Source organism: Aegilops tauschii, chromosome 3 (assembly GCF_002575655.3).
Source record: "Aegilops tauschii subsp. strangulata cultivar AL8/78 chromosome 3, Aet v6.0, whole genome shotgun sequence".
In the NCBI taxonomy this organism is placed as follows: Eukaryota; Viridiplantae; Streptophyta; class Magnoliopsida; order Poales; family Poaceae; genus Aegilops; species Aegilops tauschii.
This window is the reverse complement of record NC_053037.3, coordinates 420161392-420180723: the sequence shown is the minus strand read 5'-3', so window position 1 is coordinate 420180723 and position 19332 is coordinate 420161392. Positions and strand designations below refer to the sequence as shown.

Below are 19332 nucleotides of genomic sequence, written 5' to 3'. Positions count from 1 at the left end.
AGACATGAGAGCTGGCTAAGTAAGGAAGGTAGTAGTAGAAAAAAAGATTTATTGAAGGGGAGGCTTGAGCCTGTTTAAGCCTACTTAGTAGACTCGCTTCTGTCTATTATATCGCCATCAACATCAAAATATGTTGAAGGGCATGATTGGACTTTCACTCGTGTCTCTCCTTTTAGGAAAGAGGTTCTTTGGGTAGTGAGTTGTGACTAATAGAAGGTAGGCATGGCAAATTTGCCTGAGTTCATTTTTTTTTCTAGGATTTGTTGTACTTGTTAAAAGAAATTGTCCTCCTCACAATAACATATATTACCATAAAAAAGTTTGATTTGTCATCCTATCCCAGTGAATGTCAGCGCAATAACATTCTCGATAGAAAAACCAAAATGATAAACTGAGCGTAATTTAGATGGTTAGATTCTTTGTGGTGGAATCAGCTCAACAGGGTAACTGATCCTAGACTTGACACCGGTGCTCGCATTTTCTTATGTTTTTTTCAGACTTTCATGTGATGCTTGTTCGGGACGAGGCGGACATTCTCATTGGTTTTGAAGGCGCCTATATCTGTACCATGTTAAAAAATACATGGCAATGACTCTTGTACGTATACGACTAGCCACAATGAAGAGTAACATATAGTAGTAACATACACATATCCTTAGGCCATATTACTACTCACTCCTTTCCGGTTTATAAGGCTTATCTCAATTTTTTCATTTTGCCGATTTATAGGGCTCATCTCCATCTTCTTTTAAAATTTCAAGGAGCATTAAATCTTTGCATGCAAGAATTAAAAAGGAACTCACCAATGCATATAATGCTACTACTCGTCTAGTGGTCAAGCATGCATGCACTGCAATTAATCCCAATTAATGCATCAATTTAGTTTGGGTAGTTTTGTAAAGTACGAGATACATTCCTTCACTCATTATATGCCTTTTTTTTCGAGAGTACGCATAGGCGTACCATAGCTTTATAGAAGGCAGAATTTGAATTACAAAAGCACTACCACTCGCTGCGAACAACGAGCGTAGCAAGAACACCACACCACACCCGGGCAAGTCTACAGACAGCCAACAACGACCATACAAAACTACAAGCAAAAAGCCTGTCCTAACTGAGAATAACACCGCGTCACGACCAACGTCGGGCACCTCCGAAGACCACCACCAACCCCTGAACTTCGCTCGTCGACGCACCAAACACCCTTGTATGCCTAAAGGAGGTGGCAAGTGGATGGCAGGACTTGCTCAGAATCGAGGAAGACACCGTCTTGGAAACACCGTCGATGGCCGTACATAGCGTCGCCGAAGATCAATATAGGACCACGGCGAACATCGGAGGAGAGCCAAAAGGGGCCAAGTCGTGTCTCCAACCATAATGCTGCCAACAGAGGAACGACTTCAAGAAAGCCGCCATCGTGTCGATCCAACACTGAATCAAGGCTTTCACCCGGAGACAACACCAACTCCAAACGAGCGAGGGAAAATGCAAGCGCATCTCGGCGACGCCTCCAAGGAGGGAAACGACACCACGGGCGCCATCGTCGCCGGCCCGGCAAAAGCCGTGCAGATTTTCATCCGATCGTCACACCTCACCACACCTCGAGGGATTTGGTCAGCACCGCCCAAGTAGACTCGCACCGCCGCCACCGCAACACCTTGCCGCCGTAGCCGCAAAGCCGAAGACCGCCCAAAGATCACACGGCCGAGAGAAACGCAGCCCACCCAAGACCACTGACCTGGCCGAAGAACAGCAGCCACTCCACACCTCCGGCAAGGGCCAGGATCGTCCGGGACGGCCGTCACCCACTCCAAGGGACGGCCTTGCAACCACCCCAGCACCTAGGGCCCAGATCGGACCCGAAACACCCAGATCTGACCAGCCCCACTGCGGACAGCATCACGCCGGCACCACTACGAGAGCTCCACCGCTCACCACACGGCCCACAGGTGGCCGGCCGCTCGCTGCTCGCCAGGAGCACCCGCCTAGCCGAGCCATCGAAGCGCCGCCACCAGCCTGGCCTGTAGCTCGCGGCGCCGCCTCTAGCACGCCGCCGAGCCCGTCCGCCACCAGCACACCGCTGCCCTTCTCCGCCAGGTCCGCCGCTCCTCCGCGCCTCCCGCCGTGTGCCGGCGACGCCGCGCCGCTGCCCACACCGCCACCCGCGCCGCCCATGGGACAACCCGCCTCCACGCGAAGGGGAACCGTCGAGGCGCGCCGTCCTCGCCCGCCACCTTTGGTAGCCGGGCGTGGCCGCCACCGCCGGCGCCGGCGGCGGCAGCGGCCGGGGGAGGGAGGGGAGAAAACGGTTGCTCGCTCGATCTAGGGTTGGGGCCTCCGGAGTCGCTCGCGCGAGCGACCCGGGAGGCAGAGGGGAAATTTTACTAAATGTGGCCCTTCGTCCCTCACCATATGCCTTGGTTGATGAGATTTCAGATTTGAGCCCTATAAACCAGAAAGGAGGGAGTACATTCATAGTGGGTAGTAACATAAGCGTGGTGTCATGCAAAGATTTATTTATTAGGTTATAGACTCATATTGCATTGGGACATGTGATGTTACAGTAACTAGTTAAGTTACCCAAACTACCTCTCTCCGCATTAACGCATTGTCACATAAGCAAATTTGCTGAATTGGACTCGATGTTACTGCTGAACTTAGACTAGCCACAATGGTTAGTAACATAGACTAGTAACATGCTATAGTGGAGAGTAACATTTGTGTGGTAACATGCAACAATTCATTTATTAGCCTATAGACTCATCCTGCCTTGATATGTGTGATGTTACTCATATTACTAGTACCTACTCTCTTGTAGACTAGTCAAAGTGGGAGTAAGACTCCATCTTCTCGGAGTAGCTATATTACCACTTTCCTCTCTTTCTTCATTTATTGTTTGTCACATCATCTATTTTATCTAGATATGAATGATGTTACTACCTATGTTACTTCCACTATGGAGTCTTAGTCCCACTGTGGCTAGTCTACAAGAAGGCGACGACTTTCTTGGGTTGGAGGACGATTCACTTCACCCCGTATCCACGGGATGTTCACCGATTTGCGTTACAGTCGGCAGTATAAACGACCAAAGAAACACCGGACCCTCGTTAAAACCGACGACGACGCAGCCGTAGGCTCGACGCCAAACTTTCTCCGAAACACTGCACCTTGAGAATCTCCTCGAAAGGGACGCCACAAGAACCCGGGCGTACGCTTCGCCCGTGACGAGCGCAGCGCACGCTAGCGCGCCGTCCAAGCGCTCGGCGCCTCTGACCCGGAGAGCCACCCCATCACGAGACCGCCTGCCGCGCCTTGTCCCGTTGCTCTTGCCCCCTGCGTTCTCCTGCGCTCCGAACGCCACTTTCGCGCGCCTGTACACGCCATTTCCCATCACTCGTCGTCGTCATCCTCAGCGCTCTCCTGTCGCTCCAGTGTTCTTGACCTGAGAGATGGACGCGGGGAGCGCCGTCGAGGCGGGGCGGCAGGAGGGGACTCCCACGGGGCCCGCGGCGCCGTTCGGCAGGTCGTCGTCGTCGTCGGGTCTCGGCGCGAAGGGCGGCGCGACACCCCAGAGCTTCGACGGCGCGCTCAGAGTTGAGCGCTTCTCTTGGCCCTTTTTTCCCAATCATTTTCGCGTCGCGTGCGCCGCTCTGATTAAAGCTTGCGTGTCGTCCGACGCGTTCGCTCGGGTTTGCAGGAGCTCAAGGATCTGCAGTCGCAGCTGCACCAGGCGGCGGACTGCTGCGAGAAGGCGTTCCTCAACACCGAGAAGAAGCAGCTGTAAGCGCAGACACTCCCATCGTTTATCTCACTCCAGCACATTTTCTTTCTTTCTTTCCCTGTCTGGTCGTGGAACTGATGGCCGCGTGTAAGTTTCGTTTCATTTCCTGCGCATGGTGGTGAAGAATCCTGGACAGTACAAAGAGCTACATCTGCGACGCGGTAGTAGCGGTGATCGATCATCTGGGGACCGTCTCATCCAAGCTTGAGCACCAGCTGGAGGACAAGGCTGAGATCACGCAAACAGAGCAAAAGATCAGCTTCCTCAAGCAGGTTGTGCATTCTCTCCACTTGTAGCTGTGAATAAATTATGTATGGATATCTGGTGCAATTACCAGAAACAGTTTGGATTAAACAATGAGCCATATCTATGACACCGTGATGGAGATTAGGCAGGATTGTAACTTGCGAGAGTACATATACAGTGCTTTTTAAAGGGTGATATACAGTGCTTTTTGAAGGGTGATGTACAGTGCTTTTTGCTCCTAGATAACTTGGGTGCTCTTTGGGAATTCTTCTCTGTTCCAGTTTTAGCAAGTCAATATCAATATGCACCACATGTTTTCTCATGGCGATTGACTTACAAAGCTTCAGCGTCACTGCTGAGTGGTGATGAACATCGACCAAGCCAAACCCTGCTATGCTCACTGAACTTTGTATGATCTCTTGATGTTACCAGAGGCTCTTGACATGCGAACAGTATGCAATTTCCCTCCAACTATTGGCCGTTCGTGCGGACACTGGCGCCGTTCAATATCATCGCCGTTACCTCTCGCAATGTATAGTTTTCAAACTTTGTTCGACTTATATGATGAACATGCAAAATGCTTCAGCTCTGCTATGATTTACTGACTAGTTCCAATTTCCACTACAGCTACTGAAAGAAACAACCAGGAAAATGTTGCCAAGTCAAGGTTTACTGGCTACTTGTTACTTTCGATTCTTTCGCTCTGTCTTTCTTTGTACCTGTGGTCTGCAATTTGTATCCCTGTATATATAACATTAGCAGCATTTTTTCACACAGCAGAGGTGACCCAGAACCCTTCAAGCTCAATAGCACAGTGGCGCCAGGAGCTACTCGCACTCTGAAGCCATATGATGTTGAATCAACCATGGGTAATTTTTTTGCCAGATGAAATATATTATGAACAATTGTGTATTTGGCACCGTAAAGCTGTTCTGCTTCCATCTACTGTGAAGAAGGATCCCAGCCATTCTACTGATCAAAATTTCCCTTTCTATGCAACATTTTTTAGCATGCCTTCAGTTTGTTTTCCTGGATCCACTCGTAACAACAGCAAGTTGTTCCCACTTGTTTTAACCCTTTTTTTTCATATAGCCGTGATTGATTTACCGTATGGCTAATGACATGGTGATCTTATTAGGGAGGGAGCATGCCGTGGCGGGTGCAGACGTTGGAAACCCAGCATCCATAACGAGGTCATTTTCCTTCAGAGCAGAGGTATTCCTAAGTTATACGTGTCATATATTGTCTCAGAAATATGTGCTCTAGACACTATTTATACCAAGAAATCAACACGACATTGCCAAGTGTGTAAACTATTCAGTGATGCACGAAGCAACGCAAGCACAGACATGTGTTTATTTTTTACCTTGATGCATTTTCCTCTGAATTTTATGCAGGATGTTCAAATTGCTGCAGGGGGTCATCACAAGAAGAAGAAGAAAAGTAGCCATGGCAGCAACATCATGTCATTTCTCAAAAGAAGCAAGCGACATGCGTAACGGTGAAAAGAGCCACCGGGGTGCAGTTAGAATGTGGCTATCGCCAGAGTTTTTGCTAGCCATCAGAATGTCCATTGTTCTGTAAAAGGAATGTGCGTACAGTACATATGTTTGAGTTCTGCTCCGGTGCACGCATGTGCTGACGTGCAGTAAATTGAAATTCAGGGTCGAGCTGAAACATTCATGCCACATCGAGGAGAAACAAGCATGTTCATTTCATTTTCGGTCCCAAGATTTTATACTATACTACTCCCTCCAGAATTACTTGTCGCAGAAATTGATAAAAAATGATTGTATCAAGAGCTAAAACATGTCTAGATACATCCAAATAATTCCAGACGGAGCTAAAGAGAAGTAACATATGACTGATATTTTAGCAAATACACATAGAATAATTATTGAGGTGGAAGAGGAAGACGAGAAAAGAGATTTCTATTTCTTTAGCTAGGAAGATGACTTCTTAATAAGAAGCTAAAATACCTTTTTTTAAATAGTTTTCCCCATTGTATGGGACATATTCTCCTAATCACAAATATTTTAAATTAGTTTTAATCATCTCATACTTGTAGGAGCATGCTGCATGCAAACATTTTATTGCTCTAAATATCGGTGTCCTCAGCTTGCTAAATTCCCTCAAGTCCTATTAGACTTGGCACACGTGGTTGCAATTTCTTGGAATTATATTTCAGGCTTTCTATTCTTTTGGCGGTATTGCATATTGTTCATAGGCGCGTGTGTATGTGAACATCCATGTGTCCCAGGGTGTCGAGGCCAGAGTACATAGAAGGACGAAGCGTTTTTCTCTCGGGAGGGGCGACTCCCAGGGCGACTTAGGTCTCCGCTGGTCCGCTGCCGGCCGCCTCCCCGGCGGCGGCGCGGGGGCCAGTGTTCTTTGTCCCAGGATGGTGCCAGAAGGTGTAGTTGCTGGTTTTATTGTCTCAGGACGCTGCCATGAGGTGTCGTCACTGGTTTTATTGTCCCGGGACGCTGACGTGAGGTGCCGCCGCTGGTTTCTCTCTATACTATGAGTTCTGTTGTCTTACTGCTGGATTCCGTGGAGTATCTCAAGCAAGAAATTTTGAGGTCTCGTGAAGGAAGGTGTGCTCCAATCCTCCTCAGATTGGATGCGTTTTTGAAGTAGTGGTGGTGTTGTGGGTACGTGATTGTTGGACGTGATTGTTTCACCTACCTGGGATGGTGCTGGGGACGCTTTTTCTGTTTTCAAGCACGTACTGAAGAAAAGACCTGAAGCTGAAGCGTTCGGGTCCATGGATTCGGCGACCCCCGTGACGAGTCGCCCGGAGCAATGAAGCTAATCAGCTGGAACTGTCGGGGCCTAATTGGGGCCCAGACAGTTCGTTCGCTTCTGGACATCCAGAGGAGACATGAACCGGATGTGTGTTTTTTTGTCCGAGACACATTTGGATGAGGAAAGGGCAGAAGTTCTGATGAAAAAACTTCGCATGGATCACCTATTGATTGCGCCATGCACTGATGGAAGAAAGGGTGAGTTGCTAATGGTCTGGAAGAAGGAGGTTAGGATCTACTCCCGGACTACCACCCTCGATTTCATTGACGTTTCAGTAGAAGAGGCAAATGGGGATCTCTGGAGATTGACAGGGATATATGGTGAACCCAACTGGGAGCACAAAGACCGTACGTATGGCATTTTAAGGGATCTGCATGCCCAATCAAGTCTGCCCTGGTTGGTGATTGGAGGCTTTAACGAGATTCTATTTTCTCATGAGAAAGATGGGGGTGCCCCACGTCAGCAAACACGCATGCAAGCATTCGAGGATGCTCTCTCAGATTGTTCTTTGGAGGATATTGGCTATACAGGGGATAGCTTCACCTGGTTTCGCGGAGGGCTGCGAGAGAGCCTGGACCGTGCGGTTTCAAATTCAGATTGGATGCTTTTACATCCTTTTGCTGGACTGAATAATCTCGAGATGGGTAAATCAGATCATCGGCCAATATGTTTAGATACAAAATATCTAGCGGGTGTAACTGACAACGGCAATGCTCGTACAAAGAAATTTGAGGCAAGATGGTTAGCAGAAGAGACGGTAGAGGAGATCGTCAAAACAGCATGGCAGAAAGCTTTGCACCAAGGCTTATGTCCGACCGTGAGTTCAAAGTTAGATTCAGTTCACAATGACTTGCATCGCTGGGATCAACAAGCACTTAAAGAGCCTCGCCGACGGCTTCGAGAGGCACAGAAAGAACTAGATGTTCTCATGAGACAAACTCCTACAGAAGAGGTGAGAATGAAACAGAAGGAATTATCAGTTTATGTGGAAAACCTGCTCGAACAAGACGAGGTGTATTGGGCACAGAGGGGAAGAGTCAGTTAGCTTCGCAAGGGTGATTGCAATACTGCCTTCTTCCATCACTTTGCGGCAGCTAGGAGACGGAGGAACCTGGTAAAAAAGCTGAAGAACGATTCAGGTGCCTGGGTCGAAGGGAATGAGGACCTTCGGCCTCTCATCAGAGACTACTTTGGCGGCCTGTTTACGTCGAATGTAGAGGAGATCGTGAAGGAAATATGCCCTAGAGGCAATAATAAAGTTATTATTTATTTCCTTATATCATGATAAATGTTTATTATTCATGCTAGAATTGTATTAACCAGAAACATGATACATGTGTGAATACATAGACAAACAGAGTGTCACTAGTATGCCTCTACTTGACTAGCTCGTTGATCAAAGATGGTTATGTTTCCTAGCCATTGACATGAGTTGTCATTTGATTAACGGGATCACATCATTAGGAGAATGATGTGATTGACTTGACCCATTCCGTTAGCTTAGCACACGATCGTTTAGTATGTTGCTAATGCTTTCTTCATGACTTATACATGTTCCTATGACTATGAGATTATGCAACTCCCGTTTATCGAAGGAACACTTTGTGTGCTACCAAACATCACAATGTAACTGGGTGATTATAAAGGTGCTCTACAGGTGTCTCCGAAGGTACTTGTTGGGTTGGCGTATTTCGAGATTAGGATTTGTCACTCCGATTGTCGGAGAGGTATCTCTGGGCCCACTTGGTAATGCACATCACTTAAAGCCTTGCAAGCATAGCAACTAATGAGTTAGTTGCGGGATGATGTATTACGGAACGAGTAAAGAGACTTGCCGGTAACGAGATTGAACTAGGTATTGAGATACCGACGATCGAATCTCGGGCAAGTAACATACCGATGACAAAGGGAACAACGTATGTTGTTATGCGGTTTGACCGATAAAGATCTTCGTAGAATATGTGGGAGCCAATATGATCATCCAGGTTCCGCTATTGGTTATTGACCGGAGACGTGTCTCGGTCATGTCTACATAGTTCTCGAACCCGTAGGGTCCGCACGCTTAAAGTTAGATGACGGTTATATTATGAGTTTATGTGTTTTGATGTACCGAAGGAGTTCGGAGTCCCAGATGAGATCAGGGACATGACGAGGAGTCTCGAAATGGTCGATACGTAAAGATCGATATATCGGACGACTATATTCGGACATCGGAAAGGTTTCGAGTGATTCGGGTATTTTTCGGAGTACCGGAGAGTTACGGGAATTCGTATTGGGCCTTAATGGGCCATACGGGAAAGGAGAGAAAGGCCCCAAAGGGTGGCCGCACCCCTCCCCATGGACTAGTCCGAATTGGACTAGGGAGGGGGGCGCCCCCTTCCTTCATTCTCCTTCTCCCTTCCCTTCTCCTACTCCAACAAGGAAAGGAGGAGTCCTACTCCCGGTGGGAGTAGGACTCCCCCCTTGGCGCGCCCTCCTCCTAGGTCGGCCGCCTCCCCCTTGCTCCTTTATATACGGGGGCAGGGGGGCACCTCAAAGACACAACAATTGATCTCTTGATCTCTTAGCCGTGTGCGGTGCCCCCCTCCACCATAGTCCATCTCGATAATATCGTAGCGGTGCTTAGGCGAAACCCTGCGTCGCTAGAACATCATCACCGTCACCACGCCGTCGTGCTGACGGAACTCTCCCTCAAAGCTCGGCTGGATCAGAGTTCAAGGACGTCATCGAGCTGAACGTGTGCTGAACTCAGAGGTGCCGTACGTTCGGTACTTGGATCGGTCGAATCGTGAAGACGTACAACTACATCAACCGCGTTATGCTAACGCTTCCGCTTTCGGTCTACGAGGGTACGTGGACAACACTCTCCCCCCTCGTTGCTATGCATCACCATGATCTTGCTTGTGTGTAGAATTTTTTTGAAATTACTACGTTCCCCAACAGTGGCATCCGAGCCAGGTTTTATGCATAGATGTCATATGCACGAGTAGAACACAAGTGAGTTGTGGGCGATATAAGTCATATTGCTTACCAGCATGTCATACTTTGGTTCGGCAGTATTGTTGGATGAAGCGGCCCGGACCGACATTACGCGTACGCTTACGCGAGACTGGTTCTACCGACGTGCTTTGCACATAGGTGGCTGGCGGGTGTCAGTTTCTCCAACTTTAGTTGAACCGAGTGTGGCTACGCCCGGTCCTTGCGAAGGTTAAAATAGCACCAACTTGACAAACTATCGTTGTGGTTTTGATGCGTAGGTAAGAACGATTCTTGCTAAGCCCGTAGTAGCCACGTAAAACTTGCAACATCAAAGTAAAGGACGTCTAACTTGTTTTTGCAGGGCATGTTGTGATGTGATATGGTCAAAGCATGATGCTAAATTTATTGTATGAGATGATCATGTTTTGTAACCGAGTTATCGGCAACTGGCAGGAGCCATATGGTTGTCGCTTTATTGTATGCAATGCAATCGCCATGTAATTGTCTTACTTTATCACTAAGCGGTAGCGATAGTCGTAGAAGCATAAGATTGGCGAGACGACAACGATGCTACGATGGAGATCAAGGTGTCGCGCCGGTGACGATGGTGATCATGACGGTGCTTCGGAGATGGAGATCACAAGCACAAGATGATGATGGCCATATCATATCACTTATATTGATTGCATGTGATGTTTATCTTTTATGCATCTTATCTTGCTTTGATTGACGGTAGCATTATAAGATGATCCCTCACTAAATTATCAAAGTATAAGTGTTCTCCCTGAGTATGCACCGTTGCAAAGTTCTTCGTGCTGAGACACCACGTGATGATCGGGTGTGATAGGCTCTACGTTCAAATACAAAGGGTGCAAAACAGTTGCACACGCGGAATACTCAGGTTAAGCTTGACGAGCCTAGCATATAACAGATATGGCCTCGGAACACGGAGACCGAAAGGTCGAGCGTGAATCATATCGTAGATATGATCAACATAGTGATGTTCACCGTTGAAACTACTCCATCTCACGTGATGATCGGACATGGTTTAGTTGATATGGATCACGTGATCACTTAGAGGATTAGAGGGATGTCTATCTAAGTGGGAGTTCATAAGTAATATGATTAATTGAACTTGAATTTCTCATGAACTTAGTACCTGATAGTATCTTGCTTGTCTATGTTGATTGTAGATAGATGGCCCGTGCTATTGTTCCGTTGAATTTTAATGCGTTCCTTGAGAAAGCAAAGTTGAAAGATGATGGTAGCAATTACACGGACTGGGTCCGTAACTTGAGGATTATCCTCATTGCTGCACAGAAGAATTACGTCCTGGAAGCACCGCTAGGTGTACCACCTGCGCCAGCAACTGCAGACATTGTGAATGCCTGGTAGTCACGTGTTGATGACTACTCGATAGTTCAATGTGCCATGCTTTACGGCTTAGAACCGGGACTTCAACGACGTTTTGAACGTCATGGAGCATATGAGATGTTTCAGGAGTTGAAGTTAATATTTCAAAAGAATGCCCGGATTGAGAGATATGAAGTCTCCAATAAGTTCTACAGCTGCAAGATGGAGGAGAATAGTTCTGTCAGTGAGCATATACTCAAAATGTCTGGGTATAATAATCACATGATTCAACTGGGAGTTAATCTTCCGGATGATAGCGTCATTGACAGAATTCTCCAATCACTGCCACCAAGCTACAAGAGCTTCGTGATGAACTATAACATGCAAGGGATGGATAAGACAATTCCCGAGCTCTTCGCAATGCTAAAGGCTGCGGAGGTAGAAATCAAAAAGGAGCATCAAGTGTTGATGGTCAATAAGACCACCAGTTTCAAGAAAAAGGGCAAAGGGAAGAAGAAGGGGAACTTCAAGAAGAACAGCAAGCAAGTTGTTGCTCAGGAGAAGAAACCCAAGTCTGGACCTAAGCCTGAGACTGAGTGCTTCTACTGCAAGCAGACTGGTAACTGGAAGCGGAACTGCCCCAAGTATTTGACGGATAAGAAGGATGGCAAGGTGAACAAAGGTATATGTGATATACATGTTATTATGTGTACCTTACTAATGCTCGCAGTAGCACCTGGGTATTTGATACTGGTTCTGTTGCTAATATTTGCAACTTGAAACAGGGGCTACGGATTAAGCGAAGATTGGCTAAGGACGAGGTGACGATGCGCGTGGGAAATGGTTCCAAAGTCGATGTGATCGCGATCGGCACGCTACCTCTACATCTACCTTCGGGATTAGTTTTAGACCTAAATAATTGTTATTTGGTGCCAGCGTTAAGCATGAACATTATATCTGGATCTTGTTTGATGCGAGACGGTTATTCATTTAAATCAGAGAATAATGGTTGTTCTATTTATATGAGTAATATATTTTATGGTCATGCACCCTTGAAGAGTGGTCTATTTTTGTTGAATCTCGATAGTAGTGATACACATATTCATAATATTGAAGCCAAAAGATGCAGAGTTGATAATGATAGTGCAACTTATTTGTGGCACTGCCGTTTAGGTCATATCGGTGTAAAGCGCATGAAGAAACTCCATACTGATGGACTTTTGGAACCACTTGATTATGAATCACTTGGTACTTGCGAACCGTGCCTCATGGGCAAGATGACTAAAACGCCGTTCTCTGGAACTATGGAGAGAGCAACAGATTTGTTGGAAATCATACATACAGATGTATGTGGTCCGATGAATATTGAGGCTCGTGGCGGATATCGTTATTTTCTCACCTTCATAAATGATTTGAGCAGATATGGGTATATCTACTTAATGAAATATAAGTCTGAAACATTTGAAAAGTTCAAAGAATTTCAGAGTGAAGTTGAAAATTATCGTAACAAGAAAATAAAATTTCTACGATCTGATCATGGAGGAGAATATCTGAGTTATGAGTTTGGTCTTCATTTAAACAATGCGGAATAGTTTCGCAACTCACGCCACCCGGAACACCACAGCGTAATGGTGTGTCCGAACGTCATAATCGTACTCTACTAGATATGGTGCGATCTATGATGTCTTTTACTGATTTACCGCTATCGTTTTGGGGTTATGCTTTAGAGACGGCCGCATTCACGTTAAATAGGGCACCATCAAAATCCGTTGAGACGACGCCTTATGAACTGTGGTTTGGCAAGAAACCAAAGTTGTCGTTTCTTAAAGTTTGGGGCTGCGATGCTTATGTGAAAAAGCTTCAACCTGATAAGCTCGAACCCAAATCGGAGAAATGTGTCTTCATAGGATACCCAAAGGAGACCGTTGGGTACACCTTCTATCACAGATCCGAAGGCAAAACTTTTGTTGCTAAATTCGGAATTTTTCTGGAGAAGGAGTTTCTCTTGAAAGAAGTGAGTGGGAGGAAAGTAGAACTTGATGAGGTAACTGTACCTGCTCCCTTATTGGAAAGTAGTTCATCGCAGAAATCGGTTTCTGCGACACCTACACCAATTAGTGAGGAAGTTAATGGTGATCATCATGAAACTTCAGATCAAGTTATTACTGAACCTCGTAGATCAACCAGAGTAAGATCCGCACCAGAGTGGTATGGTGATCCTGTTCTGGAAGTTATGTTACTCGACCATGACGAACCTACGAACTATGAAGAAGCGATGGTGAGCCCAGATTCCGCGAAATGGCTTGAAGCCATGAAATCTGAGATGGGATCCATGTATGAGAACAAAGTGTGGACTTTGGTTGACTTGCCCGATGATCGGCAAGCAATTGAGAATAAATGGATCTTCAAGAAGAAAACTGACGCTGACGGTAATGTTACTGTCTATAAAGCTCGACTTGTTGCAAAAGGTTTTCGACAAGTTCAAGGGATTGACTACGATGAGACCTTCTCACCCGTAGCGATGCTTAAGTCTGTCCGAATCATGTTAGCAATTGCCGCATTTTATGATTATGAAATTTGGCAAATGGATGTCAAAACTGCATTCCTGAATGGATTTCTGGAAGAAGAGTTGTATATGATGCAACCGGAAGGTTTTGTTGATCCAAAGGGAGCTAACAAAGTGTGCAAGCTCCAGTGATCCATTTATGGACTGGTGCAAGCCTCTCGGAGTTGGAATAAACGCTTTGATAGTGTGATCAAAGCATTTGGTTTTGTACAGACTTTTGGAGAAGCCTGTATTTACAAGAAAGTGAGTGGGAGCTCTGTAGCATTTCTGATATTATACGTGGATGACATATTGCTGATTGGAAATGATATAGAATTTCTGGATATCATAAAGGGATACTTGAATAAGAGTTTTTTAATGAAAGACCTCGGTGAAGCTGCGTATATATTGGGCATCAAGATCTATAGATATAGATCAAGACGCTTAATTGGACTTTCACAAAGCACATACCTTGACAAAGTTTTGAAGAAGTTCAAAATGGATCAAGCAAAGAAAGGGTTCTTGCCTATGTTACAAGGTGTGAAGTTGAGTAAGACTCAATGCCCGACCACTGCAGAAGATAGAGAGAAGATGAAAGATGTTCCCTATGCTTCAGCCATAGGCTCTATCATGTATGCAATGTTGTGTACCAGACCTGATGTGTGCCTTGCTATAAGTCTAGCAGGGAGGTACCAAAGTAATCCAGGAGTGGATCACTGGACAGCGGTCAAGAACATCCTGAAATACCTGAAAAGGACTAAGGATATGTTTCTTGTTTATGGAGGTGACAAAGAGCTCATCGTAAATGGTTACGTTGATGCAAGCTTTGACACTGATCCGGACGATTCTAAATCGCAAACCGGATACGTGTTTACATTGAACGGTGGAGCTGTCAGTTGGTGCAGTTCTAAACAAAGCATCGTGGCGGGATCTACGTGTGAGGCGGAATACATAGCTACTTCGGAAGCAGCAAATGAAGGAGTCTGGATGAAGGAGTTCATATCCGATCTAGGTGTCATACCTAGTGTATCGGGTCTAATGAAAATCTTTTGTGACAATACTGGTGCAATTGCCTTGGCGAAGGAATCCAGATTTCACAAGAGAAACAAGCACATCAAGAGACGCTTCAATTCCATCCGGGATTTAGTCCAGGTGGGAGACGCAGAAATTTGCAAGATACATACGGATCTGAATGTTGCAGACCCGTTGACTAACCCTCTTCCACGAGCAAAACATGATCAGCACCAAGGCTCCATGGGTGTTAGAATCATTACTGTGTAATCTAGATTATTGACTCTAGTGCAAGTGGGAGACTGAAGAAAATATGCCCTAGAGGCAATAATAAAGTTATTATTTATTTCCTTATATCATGATAAATGTTTATTATTCATGCTAGAATTGTATTAACCGGAAACATGATACATGTGTGAATACATAGACAAACAGAGTGTCACTAGTATGCCTCTACTTGACTAGCTCGTTGATCAAAGATGGTTATGTTTCCTAGCCATTGACATGAGTTGTCATTTGATTAACGGGATCACATCATTAGGAGAATGATGTGATTGACTTGACCCATTCCGTTAGCTTAGCACACGATCGTTTAGTATGTTGCTAATGCTTTCTTCATGACTTATACATGTTCCTATGACTATGAGATTATGCAACTCCCGTTTACCGGAGAAACACTTTGTGTGCTACCAAACGTCACAACGTAACTGGGTGATTATAAAGATGCTCTACATGTGTCTCCGAAGGTACTTGTTGGGTTGGCGTATTTCGAGATTAGGATTTGTCAGTCCGATTGTCGGAGAGGTGTCTCTGGGCCCACTTGGTAATGCACATCACTTAAAGCCTTGCAAGCATAGCAACTAATGAGTTAGTTGCGGGATGATGTATTACGGAACGAGTAAAGAAACTTGCCGGTAACGAGATTGAACTAGGTATTGAGATACCGACGATCGAATCTCGGGCAAGTAACATACCGATGACAAAGGGAACAACGTATGTTGTTATGCGGTTTGACCGATAAAGATCTTCGTAGAATATGTGGGAGCCAATATGAGCATCCAGGTTCCGCTATTGGTTATTGACCGGAGACGTGTCTCGGTCATGTCTACATAGTTCTCGAACCCGTAGGGTCCGCACGCTTAAAGTTAGATGACGGTTATATTATGAGTTTATGTGTTTTGATGTACCGAAGGAGTTCGGAGTCCCGGATGAGATCAGGGACATGACGAGGAGTCTCGAAATGGTCGAGACGTAAAGATCGATATATTGGACGACTATATTCGGACATCGGAAAGGTTCCGAGTGATTCTGGTATTTTTGGAGTACCGGAGAGTTACGGGAATTCGTATTGGGCCTTAATGGACCATACGGGAAAGGAGAGAAAGGCCCCAAAGGGTGGCCGCACCCCTCCCCATGGACTAGTCTGAATTGGACTAGGGAGGGGGGCGCCCCCTTCCTTCCTTCTCCTTCTCCCTTCCCTTCTCCTACTCCAACAAGGAAAGGAGGAGTCCTACTCCCGGTGGGAGTAGGACTCCCCCCTTGGCGCGCCTTCCTCCTAGGCCGGCCGCCTCCCCCCTTGCTCCTTTATATACGGGGGCAGGGGGGCACCTCAAAGACACAACAATTGATCTCTTGATCTCTTAGCCGTGTGCGGTGCCCCCCTCCACCATAGTCCACCTCGATAATATCGTAGCGGTGCTTAGGCGAAGCCCTGCACCGGTAGAACATCATCATCGTCACCACGCCGTCGTGCTGACGGAACTCTCCCTCAAAGCTCGGCTGGATCAGAGTTCGAGGGACGTCATCGAGCTGAACGTGTGCTGAACTCGGAGGTGCCGTACGTTCGGTACTTGGATCGGTCGGATCGTGAAGACGTACGACTACATCAACCGCGTTGTGCTAACGCTTCCGCTTTCGGTCTACGAGGGTACGTGGAAAACACTCTCCCCTCTCGTTGCTATGCATCACCATGATCTTGCATGTGCGTAGAATTTTTTTGAAATTACTACGTTCCCCAACAGATCGACCCAGCTTTACTTAACTGTATAAAGCCTATAGTAACCAGTGACATGAATGATCTACTAATCTCTTTATTTTTCTAGAGAGGTCAAGAAAGCTCATTTCAGATTGGAGATATGAAGGCCCCCGGGCCTGATGGACTTCATGCAATCTTCTTTAAAAGGTTTTGGCATATTGTAGGAGAAGAGCTCACAGATGAGGTACTGGACAGGCCCGTATCTTGGCATGTGCAACCGGAGCGGTTGCACAGGGCCTCCAAATTCTAGGGGCCCCAAAATCAAAGATTACGTATTACTACTGATCAAGAGATTAGGTACTAATGGGCTTTTAAGAGCTAAATGAATGAAAAGGACTCACCCTAAAATTTAGGCCAACCTCACTGTGTGTGTGTATTTGTCTCTCATTCACTGCATGGTTCTTAGTAGAGCATTCGATCCCATGTGCTGCCATTCATGGTCTCCAACCTTTCACCCCTCTAATTAGTTCTACTCTGATCATTTTTTTTCCTTCTGATACTTCATTAATATTTTCTTTTTGGATAGATTTACATTTTAAGATATAATGTGAATTCGCTGAAAAAATCTGTAGCATCGCAATAATTTATACAAAATATTTTAATTTATATTTTTAAAATATAGGGCCTAATTTGATTTTGCACTAGGCCCCGAATTTTAAAGGTACGGCCTTGCTGGATGCTATTAACAAGAAGAGTCCGGATGGATGGAACTGAACTAATGTTGTTCTTATACCCAAAGTGGAAAACCCCGAGGTAATAATGCAATATCGGCCTATTTCCCTTTGCAACGTGGTCTACAAGATAATATCTAAGATGCTTGCAAATAGGCTTAAGATAATATTGCCAGAGACGATTTCACCAACTCAGAGTGCCTTTGTGCCGGGTAGGCTTATTACTGATAATGTACTGGTTGCTTATGAATGCTTTCATGCGATAAAGAAGAGGACCCAAGGGTCTAATGGGTTTTGTGCTGTGAAATTAGATATGAATAAAGCATACGATCGTGTTGAGTGGGGCTTCTTAGAGAAAGTGATGCAGAAGATGGGGTTTCATGATCTCTGGATAAAGTTGATAATGGAGTGTGTTTCTTTAGTTACATATAGAGTAAGGTTCAACAATACGGAGACGGAGGAGTTTATTCCTACCCGAGGACTGAGACAAGGGGACCCCTTGTCCCCTTATCTATTTTTGCTCTGTTCGAAAGGATTATCTAGCCTCTTAATGCATGAGGGGGAAATTGGGGGCCTCGAGGGGGTCCGAGTCTGTCGGAATGCTCCTTCCATATCACATCTCTTATTCGCTGATGACTCACTGATTTTGATGAAAGCGGATGAACATAATGCAAACACCCTGAAAAGGGTGTTGGACACGTATTGCCGCAGCTCTGGACAGGTTGTAAGTAATGCAAAGTCTAATGTATTTTTCAGCCCTAACACGAGTGTCCTGGTTAGAGAAAGTTGCTGCAGAATTCTGAATATTGATACAGAGGCCCTCTCAGATACTTATCTGGGTTTACCGACCATGGTGGGAGTGGATAGATCGGATTGCTTCCAACATCTTATAGACAGAGTATGTCAGAGGCTAGAGGGTTGGAAGGAGAAGACCCTCTCAATGCAAGGCAAAGAGATCCTGGTAAAATCAGTTGCCCAAGCTATTCTTTCTTATGCTATGTCTGTTTTTAAGCCGCCAACGGGAATTTGTAAAGCAATTACATATGAGATTTTTTGTTTCTGGTGGGGAGATAGTGATGAACAGAAGAAGATGCATTGGTTCACGTGGTGGAAATTCTGTATACCGAAGAAGAAAGGGGGATTGGGGTTTAGGGACCTTCACAGTTTTAATCTTGCTATGTTAGCAAAACAATGTTGGCGACTTCTCCAAACCCAGACTAGCTCTTTGTGTGCACAGGTCCTCAAAACAAAATATTATCCAGATGTAAATTAGTTAAAAGCTGGCCCAAAGAAAGGATCTTCATATACTTGGCAAAGCATAGTGGCAGGGATCCAGACTTTCAATAGAGGGTGTATATGGAGAATTGGGACGGGATCTCAGATTGACATATGGAATGACCCCTGGATTCCAGCTAGTACAACACGAAAGGTAATCACACCAAGGGGGTGCTAATGCTCTCAAAAGTTGTTGAGCTTATTAATCCGCATACTAGCATGTGGGATGAAGAGCTCTTGAGAGACTGCTTCTCACCAGTTGATGTAAATTGGATTCTACAAATACCCCTAAACAGTAATATTGTGGATGATTTCGTAGCTTGGAATTATACTAGGTCAGGCACATTCTCAATGCGCTCAGCATACTACAGAGAAACTTGATCATCAGTTCGGGGCTAGGCTCTCAAGGTCGGATGGACAAGGAAGTATCCAGGTAAATGGTATATGGAAAGATGCATGGAAGCTGAAAGTTCCTAGGAAAGTAAAACACTTCACTTGGAAGGTTCTACATGGGGTACTGCCATGCTTAGGGGTATTAGCTGCTCGCCACATTCCGTTAATGCCACAGTCCCCGCGGTGTAGGATTGGAATGTAGGATATCCAAAACACCTTGTTTACTTGCTGTGAG

General features: G+C 45.7%; 1 protein-coding gene across 3 annotated transcripts; it reads left to right on the top strand.

Moving 5' to 3' along the window:
- The first annotated feature begins 1702 nt into the window (after window positions 1-1702).
- LOC109753613 (probable protein ABIL5) lies at window positions 1703-5745 on the top strand. Of its 3 annotated transcripts, none has more exons than XM_020312533.4 (8): window positions 1703-3593; window positions 3698-3780; window positions 3906-4053; window positions 4460-4559; window positions 4655-4694; window positions 4805-4896; window positions 5166-5242; window positions 5425-5745. In XM_020312533.4, the coding sequence occupies exons 1-8, from the start codon at window positions 3450-3452 to the stop codon at window positions 5524-5526; spliced, it is 786 nt and encodes a 261-aa protein (XP_020168122.1). In that variant the 5' UTR covers window positions 1703-3449; the 3' UTR covers window positions 5527-5745. The 3 variants fall into 3 exon arrangements, with proteins under 3 accessions (XP_020168122.1, XP_020168129.1, XP_040260185.1); XM_020312540.4 differs by having other exon boundaries at window positions 1856-3593; window positions 4808-4896; XM_040404251.3 differs by having other exon boundaries at window positions 3245-3593; window positions 4790-4896.
- Window positions 5746-19332: the final 13587 nt, after the last annotated feature.

Excerpts from the sequence above, each read along its gene's own strand:
- LOC109753613 (XM_040404251.3), top strand. The coding sequence starts at position 3,450 with ATGGACGCGGGGAGCGCCGTCGAGGCGGGGCGGCAGGAGGGGACTCCC. Across the intron at positions 3,594-3,697 it reads GCTTCGACGGCGCGCTCAGA|GAGCTCAAGGATCTGCAGTC; the intron begins GTTGAGCGCTTC and ends TCGGGTTTGCAG. Across the intron at positions 3,781-3,905 it reads AACACCGAGAAGAAGCAGCT|AATCCTGGACAGTACAAAGA; the intron begins GTAAGCGCAGAC and ends ATGGTGGTGAAG.